The 14526-nt window shown below is 48.5% G+C and overlaps 8 protein-coding genes across 8 annotated transcripts; 4 read left to right on the plus strand and 4 right to left on the minus strand.

Moving 5' to 3' along the window:
- Positions 1-470: 470 nt before the first annotated feature.
- Positions 471-1796, plus strand: MGL_3586 (uncharacterized protein; the record flags this gene model as incomplete). Its single annotated transcript, XM_001729067.1, has 1 exon — positions 471-1796. The coding sequence occupies one exon, from the start codon at positions 471-473 to the stop codon at positions 1794-1796; it is 1326 nt and encodes a 441-aa protein (XP_001729119.1).
- Positions 1797-2449: 653 nt separating this feature from the next.
- Positions 2450-4669, plus strand: MGL_3587 (uncharacterized protein; the record flags this gene model as incomplete). Its single annotated transcript, XM_001729068.1, has 1 exon — positions 2450-4669. The coding sequence occupies one exon, from the start codon at positions 2450-2452 to the stop codon at positions 4667-4669; it is 2220 nt and encodes a 739-aa protein (XP_001729120.1).
- Positions 4670-5013: 344 nt separating this feature from the next.
- MGL_3588 (uncharacterized protein) lies at positions 5014-6659 on the minus strand (the record flags this gene model as incomplete). Its single annotated transcript, XM_001729069.1, has 2 exons — positions 5014-5051; positions 5072-6659. 2 exons carry the CDS (start codon positions 6657-6659, stop codon positions 5014-5016), a joined length of 1626 nt encoding a protein of 541 aa, XP_001729121.1.
- Positions 6660-7162: 503 nt separating this feature from the next.
- On the plus strand, positions 7163-8857 carry MGL_3589 (uncharacterized protein; the record flags this gene model as incomplete). The annotated part of the gene is made up of 1 exon (XM_001729070.1): positions 7163-8857. The coding sequence occupies one exon, from the start codon at positions 7163-7165 to the stop codon at positions 8855-8857; it is 1695 nt and encodes a 564-aa protein (XP_001729122.1).
- A 335-nt stretch (positions 8858-9192) lies between these two features.
- MGL_3590 (uncharacterized protein) lies at positions 9193-9570 on the minus strand (the record flags this gene model as incomplete). Its single annotated transcript, XM_001729071.1, has 3 exons — positions 9193-9233; positions 9288-9486; positions 9568-9570. The coding sequence occupies 3 exons, from the start codon at positions 9568-9570 to the stop codon at positions 9193-9195; spliced, it is 243 nt and encodes an 80-aa protein (XP_001729123.1).
- A 256-nt stretch (positions 9571-9826) lies between these two features.
- MGL_3591 (uncharacterized protein) lies at positions 9827-10408 on the plus strand (the record flags this gene model as incomplete). The annotated part of the gene is made up of 2 exons (XM_001729072.1): positions 9827-9912; positions 10048-10408. The coding sequence occupies 2 exons, from the start codon at positions 9827-9829 to the stop codon at positions 10406-10408; spliced, it is 447 nt and encodes a 148-aa protein (XP_001729124.1).
- A 423-nt stretch (positions 10409-10831) lies between these two features.
- Positions 10832-11462, minus strand: MGL_3592 (uncharacterized protein; the record flags this gene model as incomplete). Its single annotated transcript, XM_001729073.1, has 4 exons — positions 10832-10928; positions 10962-11106; positions 11143-11191; positions 11223-11462. 4 exons carry the CDS (start codon positions 11460-11462, stop codon positions 10832-10834), a joined length of 531 nt encoding a protein of 176 aa, XP_001729125.1.
- Positions 11463-13004: 1542 nt separating this feature from the next.
- MGL_3593 (uncharacterized protein) lies at positions 13005-14483 on the minus strand (the record flags this gene model as incomplete). The annotated part of the gene is made up of 1 exon (XM_001729074.1): positions 13005-14483. One exon carries the CDS (start codon positions 14481-14483, stop codon positions 13005-13007), a length of 1479 nt encoding a protein of 492 aa, XP_001729126.1.
- Positions 14484-14526: the final 43 nt, after the last annotated feature.

The following is a 14526-nucleotide window of genomic DNA, read 5'->3' on the forward strand; positions in this document are numbered from 1 at the left end:
CCACGCGCTTCGCTTCCGTTCCCAACACTCCTTCGGATTGGACCATGAGCGATGGGCGTGACGCATCATTAACTAGTGGGGATTCGCAGTCACGATCCGCTCCAGATCTAGGCCAGCCAAGCAGGCCTGCGAGGCCTATCAAAGGTGCTTGGGCTGCGATGAAACCTGTGTCTTCATCCTCCACGACTTTGGAGGCAGACGAGTCTGACCGCAGCCAGCAGCGTGACATTTATTCTGAGGCACTGTCGCCCTGGCTTAATGCAATACCTGCTTTCCATGCAGCTGATGTATCTATAAAATCGAAGAACGAAGAATACGTTAAAGCATCCCCGGCCCTTGCAATCGCATCGCCCGCCGGGTTGGGAAGACCAACTGATCACAACGGCCTAGTGTCCTTTTCCGTGAGCTCTGAGCTCGATTCTACGACGGCGATTCCACGTGATGTTAATGAATCCGCCTCTAATGTTAACATGAAAGATGTCACATATCGTGCTGAGGCCCGCCCCGAGGATGGCTCAGTGATGCCGCCGGCTCTCCCAGTTTCTTCGGAAATGAGCATGTTGGGGAAAGTAGTTGACACATCGTCCGATCAGCAACAGAATAATGACATCAAAGAAACTCCTTTGTTACCGAATGCACAAGAGCTCTTTGTTTCTTCCCCTGGCGACACAAGCGATTTGCACCGCGAGGACAAAAGCCATCTCCAAGACCAGCACTCCTTTCCGTCTGACACCCAGCTTCCAGCACAAGATCAACCGGGGATTTTAGGGCGAAAAGCGAGTCTGAAAGGTCAATCAGCTGCACAGAATCACTTTCGAATGCCAAGTATTCATGAGCTGCGGATCAACAAAGCCTTTGCGAAACCCAGGCCAACGAAAGGGCTGGACTTGCGCTCTTCGAGTGGTGCGTCTTTTGTCATGTCTCCTGATACAGCTGCTCAATACTACACGAAATCACCACCTCCGCCCCTGACAGGCGCTCGAATTCCATCGGCAAAAGGTCCTATCGTATACGAGACACATGAATGGACTATTGCTGGGTTTGACCAACAACGTACTCCGATTCCAAGTGACACTCATTTATCCCCTGATTCCTGGGCCTCAGCCAATATGGATAGCGCGGACCCTTCCAAGTTGCCTCACGCGGCGTCACTGTGGGCTCGTTTGCCTGATATGTGCACGTTCTCGCCTCCTCTTCAGCCCATTCACATTGTGCGTGGTTCGCCTCCCGCTTGGGCGAATGTATCGCCCCGCACGACGTCATCTACCTCACATACGCCGTTACTTGTCGAAAGGCATGGTACTGAAACAAAGGTGGATGCGTCGGAGAAGGACACAGCGCAGGACGCACCTCGCCATACGAGTACAGATACGAAGGATGAGACTTTGGCCAAGTCACCTGCTGCCGTGCCTTTGGCATCTAATGAATCGTTGCCATTGGCACCTGTCGCTCGTGTGCCACCACGGTCGTCTCACCTCGATGTGTCAGACTCGAATTCCGCGGAGGGGCAAGAGGGTGCACAGACGGTGGCGCCTCGTGTGGCAATCTCAAAGGGGCATGTCCCATACAGCAATGAAGTACGTCTTTCTTATCTGCCAGAGGCGCCTCCTTCAGTTTCCGAGGCGCCTCCGTCTGTGTCTGTGCCTTCGGCTATGTCCGTGTCGACGCCTGCTAGTCAGTCTGTGATTATGTCCCCTACGTCAGTCCGTGAGAATTCCGACTGGGAAAATGATACGACTCTTATCGATCTATCTGACCAGCAGAAAGTTCACGAAGTCTCGATGAAATTCTGTTGAAACAGAACTTTTCTCCAGTTTCCCATTCAGGCTTCCATTCAAATTTTCAGTCACAGCCCCGTTCTCGCTCGTCCTCATGGATGTACAAGGCTGTCGAAGGGCATGGCTCGGCATTGGGCCTACATGTTCCTCCGCATTCCCCTATGCGTACCGATCCAGATACACTTGCTAATGCCTCAGGTTTCTCTAAGGGAAGGTCGTTTTCCCTGTCAGATAATGCCCGCCTTGACAATCGTCGGTCCTCCATGCCCATAAACTCCCCTGAGATGTCGCCTTACCCCGAAAAGCCAGCGCCAGTGTTAAAGCAGTCCCAGTCTTGGCTGCATGCAACTGAGCCTCAAAGCCACTCTTGGACCTACTCACAATCAGGTGTAGGTCATCGTCATTCATCTTTACGGCGCCCACGTCAAATCAAGGCTCCTGCACTTCAGTCGTTTGCGCTACCAAGCACGGCGCGAGTGGCTGATGCATCTTACGCTGCTAGTCCTCGCATTGTCTCGTATGGTGCTGGTGTTGTCGACGATTCCTACATTAGCCCGTTGGATCCACCAGCCGCGTTGGTTTCCAGTGAGCGTTCAATCGGTGCGACTCATCCCTCCCAGCACAATGTTTTGTCTGGCTTGGATAAGTCAGACACCCTTCAAGCTCCCGACATGGGTGTGGTGGAAGCACCACCACCTACTGTGCCAATGTCGATATCGTCTCAGCCTCTTATGCCTGCTTTGCAATACACCGTTCCCTTCAAACTCAGCTCCAAGCGCCGGTTTAAAGCGAAGTCTGTGCCGGCATCCGATTCGTCGCCTTCAGTGCCAAGGAATACAGTATCTTCCCCTATTCCCCCTACTCCTTTGCCAAAGTCACCTGTGCCAAGGCAGCCAAAACCACCGAAAAATTCAACGTATCGCAAATCCGTGCCCGCCCCCACTGTGGCTGACGAAAACGAAGAGCTGGACTTGATGGCGAAAGGATCTGCACGCCCGACTGTCCTCGCAAGTTCCTCATCCCCATCATTCCCTACTAGATCGCCAGTCCAGGCGGCAGTTGAAGCACCGGTACATGTGTCAGCTCGTCCACCAGCCGCTCAATCTGCTACTCTTGTGGGCCCGTCTACCTCAAGCTATGGTCGTCTACAGCCGGCGCTAGCGCCTGAACTATGTGGTCCTGTGCAAAGTGTGGAAGGCAGAAATGTCTGGCTCGATGTAAGTGACAATGATGCTGCTAATACGTCGCATCTTTCGATGCTCGGTGCAGTGACGGACCGAAGTGATCTCTTCAACTTCGAGACATATTTTGAAGCATCCCTACAACGTATTCGAGAAGAAATGTACTTGCCATCTACATCATCAGCCCAGATCGCAATAAAGCCACCTGCCAAGACGCATCGGAATTTGGTTGCGAGACATGGCGATCCGGATTTGTTTCACAATGCTCCGCCAATCAATGCACGTACGTTTGGTTCGCCTGTAACGGCGCTAGATGAATTTTCCTACGTGTTGGACGACGATGGCTTGGTCATGCGGGCATCACAAACGGATTCATATACAACAATGCAGCCATCCCTTTCCACATCCAAGCCCATTCCTGAACTTCCGCCTGTCGATCCGTATCTTCCGGAGGAACATGAGGTTATGGGTGATTCCCAACCAATTTCGTCTGAGGCGCGTGATCGCCGGTGGACGTACGACGGCACCTACAGTCCTATTCTCTCTGATGAGTCTATGCCATCGGATGTCAGGCTTCCATTGGAGTTTGTTACGAAACCGAACTCAGTCTTGTCGCGTGGTCGACCAGTGAAGAAAACCCAGCAAAGTATTTTCTATTCAAGCCTTCCAGAGCATCGCCGACATCGCAAGCGTCGTCTCGAGTCTGACTTGCCGCCTTTCAAAATGTGGAACTTTGAGGAGGCGGATGTAGACTCAGATGCCTTTTCCCAATCCATGTCCCAATCATCGCCCCGTGGAACCCAATCAAAGACCGCCTCGCCACCCCGACCGGCGCCTCCGCCTCCGCCTGCACCCAAAGCCACGCTTCTGGGTGACTACGCTGCTGTGACACCCAAGATGCCAACCCAGAATCTTTACCCGTCTTCGCCGAACTCAAAGTACACACCTCACTCGGCTTATAACAAACTGTTTGAAACACCGCCACCCGATCAATACGCCAAGGCCCATTTACAGCGACCTGCGCGCCCGCGTCGGCACCATGAAAATCACGAAACATCATATAATGAACAGCAGTCTCGGCAAACTGAGCAAGAGCCACGCGACCAATGCGACGCACAGACTCAGCAAGCACAGCTGAACACGCCAACCTCCCAAAATTTCCCCCCTCAGCGCGAAGTCGAAGCTGAGGCCGCTTCGTTCGACGCAGGACCACGAAAGAAGCGCGGCAAAGAAGCTGCCGAAAGCAAATTCTCAACGTGGTTCCGTCGTAAGGCACCCCACGTTAGCAAGCCTTCTTCGTCTGCACCTACACAAAATCAGGTGCCGCAGGTGTCAAGTCCTCCGCCTAGTGATCGTCCACCTTCACCTCGCACATCAACGTCTACGAATAATACTATGAAGTACGGCCGCCGAAAAGCGCCGCCTGGCTTTGAACCATCGCAACCAGGCAAGTACCATCTTGCTGGCACCGTCTCGCTACCCACTTTGAATGTGGCACGTACGCCTGAGCAACGTGCGCGCAATGAGACCGGCTTGCCAGAAACTGAGCCCGCTTTGATCCAGTCGCTCCTTGCTGCGCCCTCCAGCTCCACTGTACGCGCGCGTGCGGGTATAATCAAGTCCATACCATTCGTTGAAGAAGCGGCGCCGCCCACTGGCCAAGTCCTAGTAGCTGAAGAGCGCAAGGTACTTGTAAGGCCAGTTATGTAGTATTATCATCATAACCACGTTCCTTTCGACCACCAAGTTTGATAAGTAACTCTTCCGCGACAGGCGTCATTTCTGTTCCCGCAAGAAGAACTTTTTGGAGGTAGTCATGGGCTTTTACCATGTCCCCCGTCGGCATACTTGCCTGTGCCGCGCGGCCCAGGCGCTTGTCCTCTTTCGAGTAATAAAGCCTGCCTTTCAATTCGCCCATTTCCCATCGTGCCGCAATGATGTAGCTGAATGCAAACCGAGACATAAGCGCAGGATCCATTTGCGCCATACTGCGGTCCACAACTTGTACCAGCAGGCAATGGTACATAGTTGCATGAACCGAGTCGCCACCCTGTTCATACAGCTCGATAATCCGTGCAATTGCCTCCACGGACTCTAGATGCGTGAGTGGACATGTGAGATGGCGTTTAAAGCACTCAATTGCTTGTGCATTCCGCCCCAATCTGTCGTAGCACACGCCTAGCGATGCCCACATACGAGCATCATGCGGTCGAATCATGGCACATTGTTGGTAGTAGTCAATAGCTGCAGACCACGCTTCATTCAGCTCGTAAACATGTCCAAGTCCATGCCATGGTCGATAATCGTGTGGATTCAATTCAATCGCGCGTCGGTACATCTCAGCTGCTGCGTGGCTATTTTTCACCTCCAAGTATTCGTGCCCGAGAAGAATCCATGCAGCCACACACTCTTGATCCAGGCGCAAGGCCTGCTTAAAAGATTCCACAGCGCGAAAATGCTCACCACGTTGGTTGTAGAAGTTGCCTCGCATACACCATATTTCAGCACTGTTGGACACATGCGCAAATTGCTGCACGAGCTGCGCTAGCGTATCTTCACGATCTAGGACATACAGCGTGTTCGAATATTCGCTAATTCCATCGAGTCGATATGGTTGGAGTTCCAGGGCATGTTGGAACGTATCTGCAGCATCTTCAAGCTCTTGGTGCAAGTAAAGTGCTTGCGCGCGACACGTTAGAAGGTACGCTGACCTGGGAAAATGCATGAGAAGCGCATCAATTCGTTCAAAGTGTTCCAAGTCAATCTGCGTAGACTGGCGCTGCGAGTATTCAAGAAAAAAAACACTCATGAACGAGGATGGAAGAAGGTCCAAAATCTGTTCTCGTTCTGCATTCTTTTGGTTCAGTGTTCGACTCAACTCTTTCCACGCACTCCAATTGTATGGAAATGCCCGCAAACTTGAAATAAGACAATCCATTGCTTCAATTCGTTTGTGTAGTTTGCGGAGGATGACCCCTTTAAGAAAGAGGAGAAAAGGGTCAGACGGTGAAATTAGGTCTTGCAACAGTGAGACAAGGACTGGATGTGCACCGTCGATAGCACTCTTATCGGCATATGCTAGTGGTGGTAACAGTTCATTTGGTTTTGTTGGATGCATATCGTACATAAGCAGTTTTGCGTATAGCAGTAAGAAGCGCGCCTTGTCCGACAGGTCTTGCTGCTCCTCAAGGTGCGCAATACATGCCTGAAAGTTCTCGCGATCGAAAAACGTCTTCGCCAATAAGTACACATCATCGTACTGCATGCTATTTTGATTTCTTTGTGATGGCTCGCTTATCCGTACATGCAAATGCTCATCTGGCGATGTGGGTGGATCCATGGATCGCGCAGGAGATGGCATTCCGCGGCTTTGTCCAGAGGGCGAGGTATTCTCCCAGCTCATCCATGAGGTAGCACCTTCTCCAACTTGTTCTTCATTGGCCCAGGAAGGAGATTCTAGATTTAATGCTGGTGTTGAATGTACAGGAAACTTGTGTGCGAACTCATCAGTACCTAAGCGAGGCGTGCTAAGGGGGGCGCCTTGCGGGTGAGGAACACATGATAACAATTCAAGGCACCATTGTGCAGCATCAAGTAGACCGCGTTCAATCAGCTGGTGGCTTGCATCCCGTAATGCACTGCGAGCTTTCACAGGTGCGATGTCGTCTATGCCATCCAATGTTGCGAACCTATGGTTCATGTCACGACGACGCGATGAGCAGCAACTGTGTGTCGCTATGCCACGTGCGAGCTTGTCGTCATAGGAATAGGATTTAAGTATTGGCAAGTTGACGACAGCTGGTGTCTTGACAGTTGTCAACAATTTGTTCTGAGAGCGATATGTCACACATTCACATCCTGTCGTAGTCGATATATCGGGTAGGTTTGATGCATATTGTTCATTGAGTTTTAATTCTAGCGAAACAAGTTAATCGTATGTAACCTTCGGGTAAAGCTGCGAGGATGCATGTTCTCGAGGGTGTACTAGCCATCGACGCGGCCGGCGCATTGAGTAATAGGGCGTGCGAGGTCGTAGCTACTGGCACGTGAGTTGAGTGCTTCCTGAATATGCGTTTAAATCCACGACATCAATATGTGGACAGTGTTCGAACTCGCCGCTCAACCCGTCATCATTAGCTTCAGTAGCTCAGACGTCCATTTTCGGGGTCAGACGGTTTCTGTATCCTGCGCGTCTTGAGCTCGATGACTGAAAGGAGTAATACAAGGAATCAGGGATTTCTCCCGCAAAAATACAACTCTGGGTCAAGTGCTGGAATACCTAAACAGGCGGGTTCTTCGCAGGAGACTCTTGTTTGCCCCGCATTGCATCTTTACCCTCTCAACGATACATTTGTACCCAAACAAATCAATTTGGCCCCGGCAAGCTCCAACAATCGCATAAAGATTGGAAGGTATTCGAACAACAAAACTGTGCCTAGTCCTGTCAATGGATATTTTGATAGCAAGGTCCTTTCTCGCGCACACGCCGAAGTTTGGTGTGAAAACGACAAAGTCTTCATCAAGGACATCAAGTCATCAAATGGCACATTTATCAATGGCACACGTTTGTCGCCTGAATCACAAGAGTCCGAACCGTTTGAACTACACAGTGAGGATGTGGTGGACTTTGGCATTGATATTTTGACGGATGACAATAAAGACATCTTGCACCGTCGCGTAGCCTGTCGAGTATTCTTGGTGATTTCGCCAGATGATGCCTTGAAACTTCGAAACGACTTTTCGAGCCTTTATCGTGGAGGTGTACACGGCGGCACGCTTGGAAATGCTGGCCTATGTCCTGGTGCCGAGGGTGGCTTTCGACGTGGTAAACCAAATATTAATCTCGATCAGGTTCTTGGTCGAATACAGATCGAGCTACATAAAAGCAACATGGTCGGCAGTGAGCTACGTACCTTGAGTACAGCTATCGAACAAATCCATAACACGCTCGGCGGTGGCGTTGTGCCCGTTCAAGATGCTCCTCATCAAGAGTTGGTTCCCCCCAAAACTAATGGGCTAAGAGAATCTTCTGTACCCACGACTGAAAAAGAGTCTATGGATGCCAACACACTGGCGAATCTTGAATCGCAGCTCGCAAATGCACAGACCTTGCTGGCTAATCATATGGAAAAAATTAAAGAATTGGAAGCCACACTCGCTGGGTATGAACATGTAAAAGATGAAGTCTCAGCTCTCAAGGCAGAAATTGCTCAAACTAAGCTCGAACTTATTAACACTCATTCTTTGCAGGGTGTAGCGCGCTCCCCTGACCGTTTGTTAAATTCGGTCCGCGAAGTTTCTGATGGCTTTAACGATGCTGCAAGTACAAGTAGTACTGATACTGTGGTGCCTGTTTCAACGGGGGACAATTCCGATGCTGAACGAGCAGCAGAGGTGACAGAAGAGTCTGCACCAATGTTTTCTCAACGTTTTTTGTCAGGATCTGAAAACTTTGCAAGTTCTTCTTTGCTTCCGGACGTCTTGGCTCGAATTGAACGACTCGAAAAAACTTTCCTAGAACAAGGGCAGCAACAACAACAGCAAAAACAGATGCAGCGAAAAAATGACACGTTCGTACTTACCAATTCGGATGAGTCATTTTTGCAAGACTGGCAACAATGTTTTGAGCGAAAGTGGGAGCAACAAAGGAACGAATGGGATAAAACGCATCAAAAAATTAACGATTCTATTGCATTTTTAAACAGTCAACAAGCATATCAAACCAAGAAAGTATCCCCATCGTCGGAACCCATAAATCCTGAGATTGTCCTGCAAGAGAAAAAAATATCCAAGCATGCCCCAGATTCGCTCTTTCAGGACTTTAAGTTAGTTTTGGTTATCGTATCATCCCTTCTTGTCAGCTCACTTATCACCCTTTATTTGTCGAAACGGTCCTAACGCTGTCACGGAGTCTTCAAGGTTGCTTTTCGACATACCCTATCATCTCCCATCTTCATCTCAAATCCATATCTTCGTTTAGAAGGAAACATGTCCATACTCTGTGTATATCTCTCCGGCCCTCAACATACTAATGTAGACTTCTGACTACGAACTCCTGATGTACAGAACATCATCGAAGTAGAGAAATCGTTTTGATCCTGGCTATGTGGAAATTGACAGCCAAGACTGATGGTGAAGTGAGCGCAGATCGCGCTCTAGCTACAAGTGACCTTTCAGGTTTGGCGTGGTATGAAGCAATTTCTCAAGCGTCAATGTACTAGCACAGGTCACATTTACTTGAGCTGCTTAGAGCCGACCTCAACAACCTTAAGACCTAAAACTGTTAATATCATATCTCGAACCAAGCGAATTCCGCCTTCGTACTTACCAGGAAGGAGCGACTGCTTGAGCTTCTCGGCCTTGTCCGCATCGTTGACAACAAGCGTGTACAAATAGCGAGCGCAACGAACCTTGAACTTGGTCTGCACGTTGCGGTTAGCCAGCACTGTCTTTTTGACGCGCGCAGACTTGGCGTCCTTGCGGCTGGCAATCGCCAAAAACTGCTTAATGTCCGTCACCTGCTTGGGCTGAAACAAGTTAGAAAAAATCTTGAGCTATTGTCGCCATTTCGCTCGCCGACAACGAGAAATAATCTGTGTGCTACTTACCATACTTTGTTGCGATCGCGGATAAAGAACTTCCCTTCTGGCTCTACATCCAGGTTGTTGTTGAGCCCCCACTAGTCTGGAGGACAGAACGTTCCGGTCACGTGTATAAACTGTATCATATACACGTGACCACACCACCACCTTTCACGAAAACCTCCTCTCATCACACTCTCACACCTGTCCATTGTGAATCGGCAACGTAAGTACGCTAGTGTGACTCGTCACCTTTTAGTGAAGATCCAACGCTAACGTCTAATAGATGGCGCCTAAGGTCCGCTCCGATAATCAGGAAGTTTCTCTCGGCCCTAGCGTCGATGATGGCAAGATTGTATTCGGCGTTGCGCAGTATGTATTGCAATTGGCGAATATCGTGAGGGGATAATGAGAGTCATATGACCGCGAACTTGACACTCTCCCATATGCCGTCCACCTCACGCGCTAAAGACACGAAGGAAAATGTACAGAGACTAACTAAGACAGCATTTACGCCAGTTTCAACGATACCTTTGTGCATGTCACCGATCTTACTGGCAAGGAAACCATCGTCCGTGTGACTGGCGGTATGAAGGTGAAGGCTGACCGTGACGAGTCGTCTCCCTACGCAGCCATGCTTGCTGCCCAGGACTGTGCCGCTCGTTGCAAGGAGGTTGGCATCAACGCCGTCCATATTCGTTTGCGCGCAACTGGTGGTGTTGGCCCAAAGATGCCAGGTCCCGGTGGCCAGAGTGCTCTTCGTGCTCTCGCCCGTGCTGGAATGCGTATCGGCCGCATTGAAGATGTGACACCTATTCCAAGCGACTCTACGCGTCGTAAGGGTGGTCGTCGTGGTCGCCGTCTGTAAAGGCGCTTCCGCACGTTTGCAATGCATCTACTTGGTTCAATATGCTGTTTTTTTTTCTGGTATTGCATTGTAGGCACTCGACATTATATGTTGTATCACTTGAAGATGCATCAACTCTATGATGGCACTTGGTTCTGCGTGCCGGTTCATACGTATCGGAAGCTTTTCCTTTAGCCAATACAAAATTGTACTCGATTGAGAGCTTGAAATTCAATCTCTTTCTGTGTGAGTGGGATCTTATACTGCTTGTATGTTTGGATGTGTTTAAATGTTGTACTTGTCGTTTGAACAGTACCGAACTGCAGCGAAATCTGAAGTATATCGGAGGCTGCCTGTCACCCTGCTGCTTTAGCACATTAAGTGTTGTGCGTAAATATGGCTGCCAGGATAACGAATCATGATTGCGAGCTCAGGAAGATCTCGCTAATGATTTTGGACCTTTTGCCGGTTCTCTATCTGGTTCGTGTTAGTGGTGCGAACGTAGTATTTCGTACAAACCATCATTTTCTCCACCATTGCACTTCGGTATAAGTATCAAGGTCCATATACGTACCGCGTTTCACCATCCAGATCACTTAGCTTTGACTCTTCAGGTACAATCTTAGTAGTGTCAATCTTGGGATGATGCGTCACCACATGCGGCCACCATTCATTTTGATTTAGTTTTTCCAGGTGTACGGATAATACTTTGGCATCATCTTCATGTAAGCTAGTAAAGATTGCCAAGAGCGTACCAATAGTCCAAGTACAGCCATCTGGTTGAATTGGCTTGAACAGTGCTCCCTAACGCATTAGTTTGAATACAAAGACTTACTTCGACAATACATTCCTCGCGCATCTTGACTGAAATCCAAGCGGGCTTGAATACAACTTGAATTTGTCGTGCGCGGACGTCTGGAGGAAGCGGTATGCTCACTTCCACATGGTCTAGCATTTGATTCCATCTATAAGGCAAACCTTCTTGCTCTGATCGTTCTCGTTGTCTTTCCTCATTATCATATTCCCTCTGAGCATCTGGGGAAAGTTTGGAATACTCGTCAACACTGAGTGTCATGCTCTGAAGAACCGGTGTGTTGGGAAGTCTAAACCACGTGATAGCTAAAGCGCACGAAATATATTACTTGTCGGGTTTTGCGAAACAGCCACTCGCTATTGACATTTTCCTTCAACATTCGTATCATTCCTTTCCCGTCGTCCCGGGATTTGAAGTGAGAAATGGGAGACGGCTTGACAAATACATAGCTTAGGTTAACCCTTTGATGTATTAGTCTGGGTTTCAGTAAGATTGATAGGTTTATTTACAAGCCCCCTTGTAGTACATCAGGGTCAGATAAGCAAGCGTCGAGTTTGATCACCAATGGCTTTTGATTAAAGCAAGTAGCCCGTGTAGTAGTCCCGCTGGGTAATGGAATGGCTCAAGATTTTGAAGAACACGGTCATAATCAAATTTGTTGGCATGCTCATAAAAATCAAAGTGCAAAAACCCACCAAGTTGGTGCGCGAGTTTCTGCTGTCGAGTCTGTTCACAAAGATTCTCTTTCGCAAGTCTCGATGCAGTCACAAATCCGCATGTGGTAGGTACATGCTTAACTTCCTCTGTTTTGATTGTGTATCGCGGTCGGGATCCGTCACCGTTACATGTACATCCAAGAAGATCGTGAGACAAGCATTTTGTATCGGGGTGGAAGTTGAAAATATCCTTCAATTCTTCTTGCGAGAAAGTATCACTCGCACTGACTTGATCAGATACTTCCGTTGATTCTGTACTCATGAGTGAGTCACTCAATTCAATTTTCGTCGTTTGTCGTTGATAAATTTTTTCATCCATCGATCCCACAAGCAATAATCGGTAAATAAAGCAAGGCTTGGTTTGACCATCACGATGTATTCTGGCCATAGCCTGCCGATCGGTTGCTGGGTTCCAGTCACTGTCAAATAAAATTAGTCGGTTAGCTCCAACCAGGTTCAGACCTAGGCCACCAGACTTAGAGCTTAAAAGAAATACGAATGGATGCCTTTTCTGATCAGACGTTGACGAGTTGAATTGTTGCACCAATTTGGGACGGGTTTCAGCCTTAGTACGCCCATCAAGTCGCACAAAGGGGAATTTTTGCCGAATACAGTACGCTTGAAGCTTGTCCAACGTTGACGTGAAATTAGACACCACAACAACGCGATCTTGAGTATAATTTCTTATAGTCATCAATATTCGATGAAAAACGAGCAGCTTACCACTCAGCAGCAAATAATCTTGAGAACTTCGTTCTGCTTGGAGTACAGCATGTATCGCTTGAATCAAAGACTTCGACTTCCCGTCAAATCCACGAGATGTGCCGCTGCAGTCAGGCAATACGAGCTCTGGAGTATTGCAAAGTTGCCTTAGCAATGAAATATACGGAAGATACGACTGACTTTCGCCAAAATTTAATTGATAATTCACAAACTCCGAGCAAATACCATAAATGCATTTCTGGATCGATGTCATTGTGCAAAAAACGTCCATTTCCAATTTAGGCGGAAGATAAGAGTGCATGATGTCCGCCGTTCGTCGTAGTATGATTCCTTTGGTTATAGTAGAGAGCTACTCGTGAGTCGTTCAAATACATACTGCTTTGTTTCGCTTTTTCCCTAGTTCCAGTGCTTGAGAGGAGCAGTGCTGGGCCCTACTACGCATAATTGGATCTTCAAACACCCGTTTGAAGACACTATACTGATCAAAGAGACCCGGATACACAAAATCCACCATGGTATAAAACTCGCGCAAGTCATTTTGAATAGGCGTTCCGGTGAGCAATATACGACGTCTCGTTTGAAGAATATCGAAACATCGCGTCGTTTTTGTGTCCCTTGATTTCAGACGATGTCCCTCATCGCAGATCACTAAACCAATGGCCGGTATAGCGCGCGATAGCCGCTGGACCGAGCTTCGAAGTCGTTCATACCCAAGAATCAGAACTTGGTATTGTCTGCTGTTCACAAATTGTTCCACCTCAATTCGTCCATCGCCTTCTACGGCCAAAACCCCAATAGAATTTCTTCCCAACCACTTGCGAAATTCGCGCTTCCAATTTACAACCAAAGTCAATGGACATACTATCAACACTTTGTCCACTGTACCGGTGCGAAGAGGAGAAAAGTAACAATTTTGATGAATTAAAATGGATATGAGAGCAATTGTTTGAAGGGTTTTACCAAGGCCCATCTCATCAGCAAGAATTACACCTTGTCCAGGCGAGGCGTGGCCATTTTCAAGCGAGCTTATGCCAGTCACGGCTTCATACATAAATTTAACACCTTCAATTTGATGGGGTCTTAAATTCGGAGCCAGTTCAGGATCGAGAACGACGTCAACAATTGGACAGCCTTTACCGAACAGCTCGTAGTGTTTGTCATTTGGACGTTTCATAACAACTGCGTCTGGAGAGGACGAATCAAATTTTGACTGCGGCTCTGATCTTGAGTATCTGTAAGCTGATAGAGTACTAGACGTCGATGTTATAGCCGATTTGGGTGTTGAATAGAACTGTGAAGCAGGAATAGGTTTTTGGCGCGGCGGTAGAGAGAACATGGAAGGGCCATGCCGCGGTACAGATGTGGCGTGTGTCTGAGCACCGAAATTTTGACCTTGATCGCCAATTAAGCCACTCATGGAGCGCTCAATTAATACCTCCTTGCCTCCAACATAAAACTCGTCCCCTTCGTTGACAGTTCGTTTTCGGAGCGATGCATTTGTTATCAGCATCGAGCCATCATGAATAGATCGAAGTGAGCATGTCTTGTTATTCTCATGAACAACAAGAATTGCATCACCGTCCCAAGTTTTATGTTTACGCGTCTGTGGCGCTCGCCATTGACACAGATAACTCGGCTCCTGCGCTGAAGGTAAAAGCGGCACGGGCAAATTCGACGAATCGATTTCAATTGGCGAGCATTTTATTTTTTTATGGGTATCATCAGATTCTTCGGGCTCTTTCCTTTTGGTAGGAGTATGAAACTTCGAGAGAAGCTTACCCTCAGCTACTTCAGAAGAAAAAGTCACCATCTGGAAGGAGCTTAGATGTACGACGCGCGCCATGCGCAAATTGCACAGGCACGTGATGAGGTCTCGATAAAACATG

This window comes from Malassezia globosa (genome assembly GCF_000181695.2).
Source record: "Malassezia globosa CBS 7966 chromosome Unknown mgl_sf_10.1, whole genome shotgun sequence".
Lineage (NCBI taxonomy): Eukaryota > Fungi > Basidiomycota > Malasseziomycetes > Malasseziales > Malasseziaceae > Malassezia > Malassezia globosa.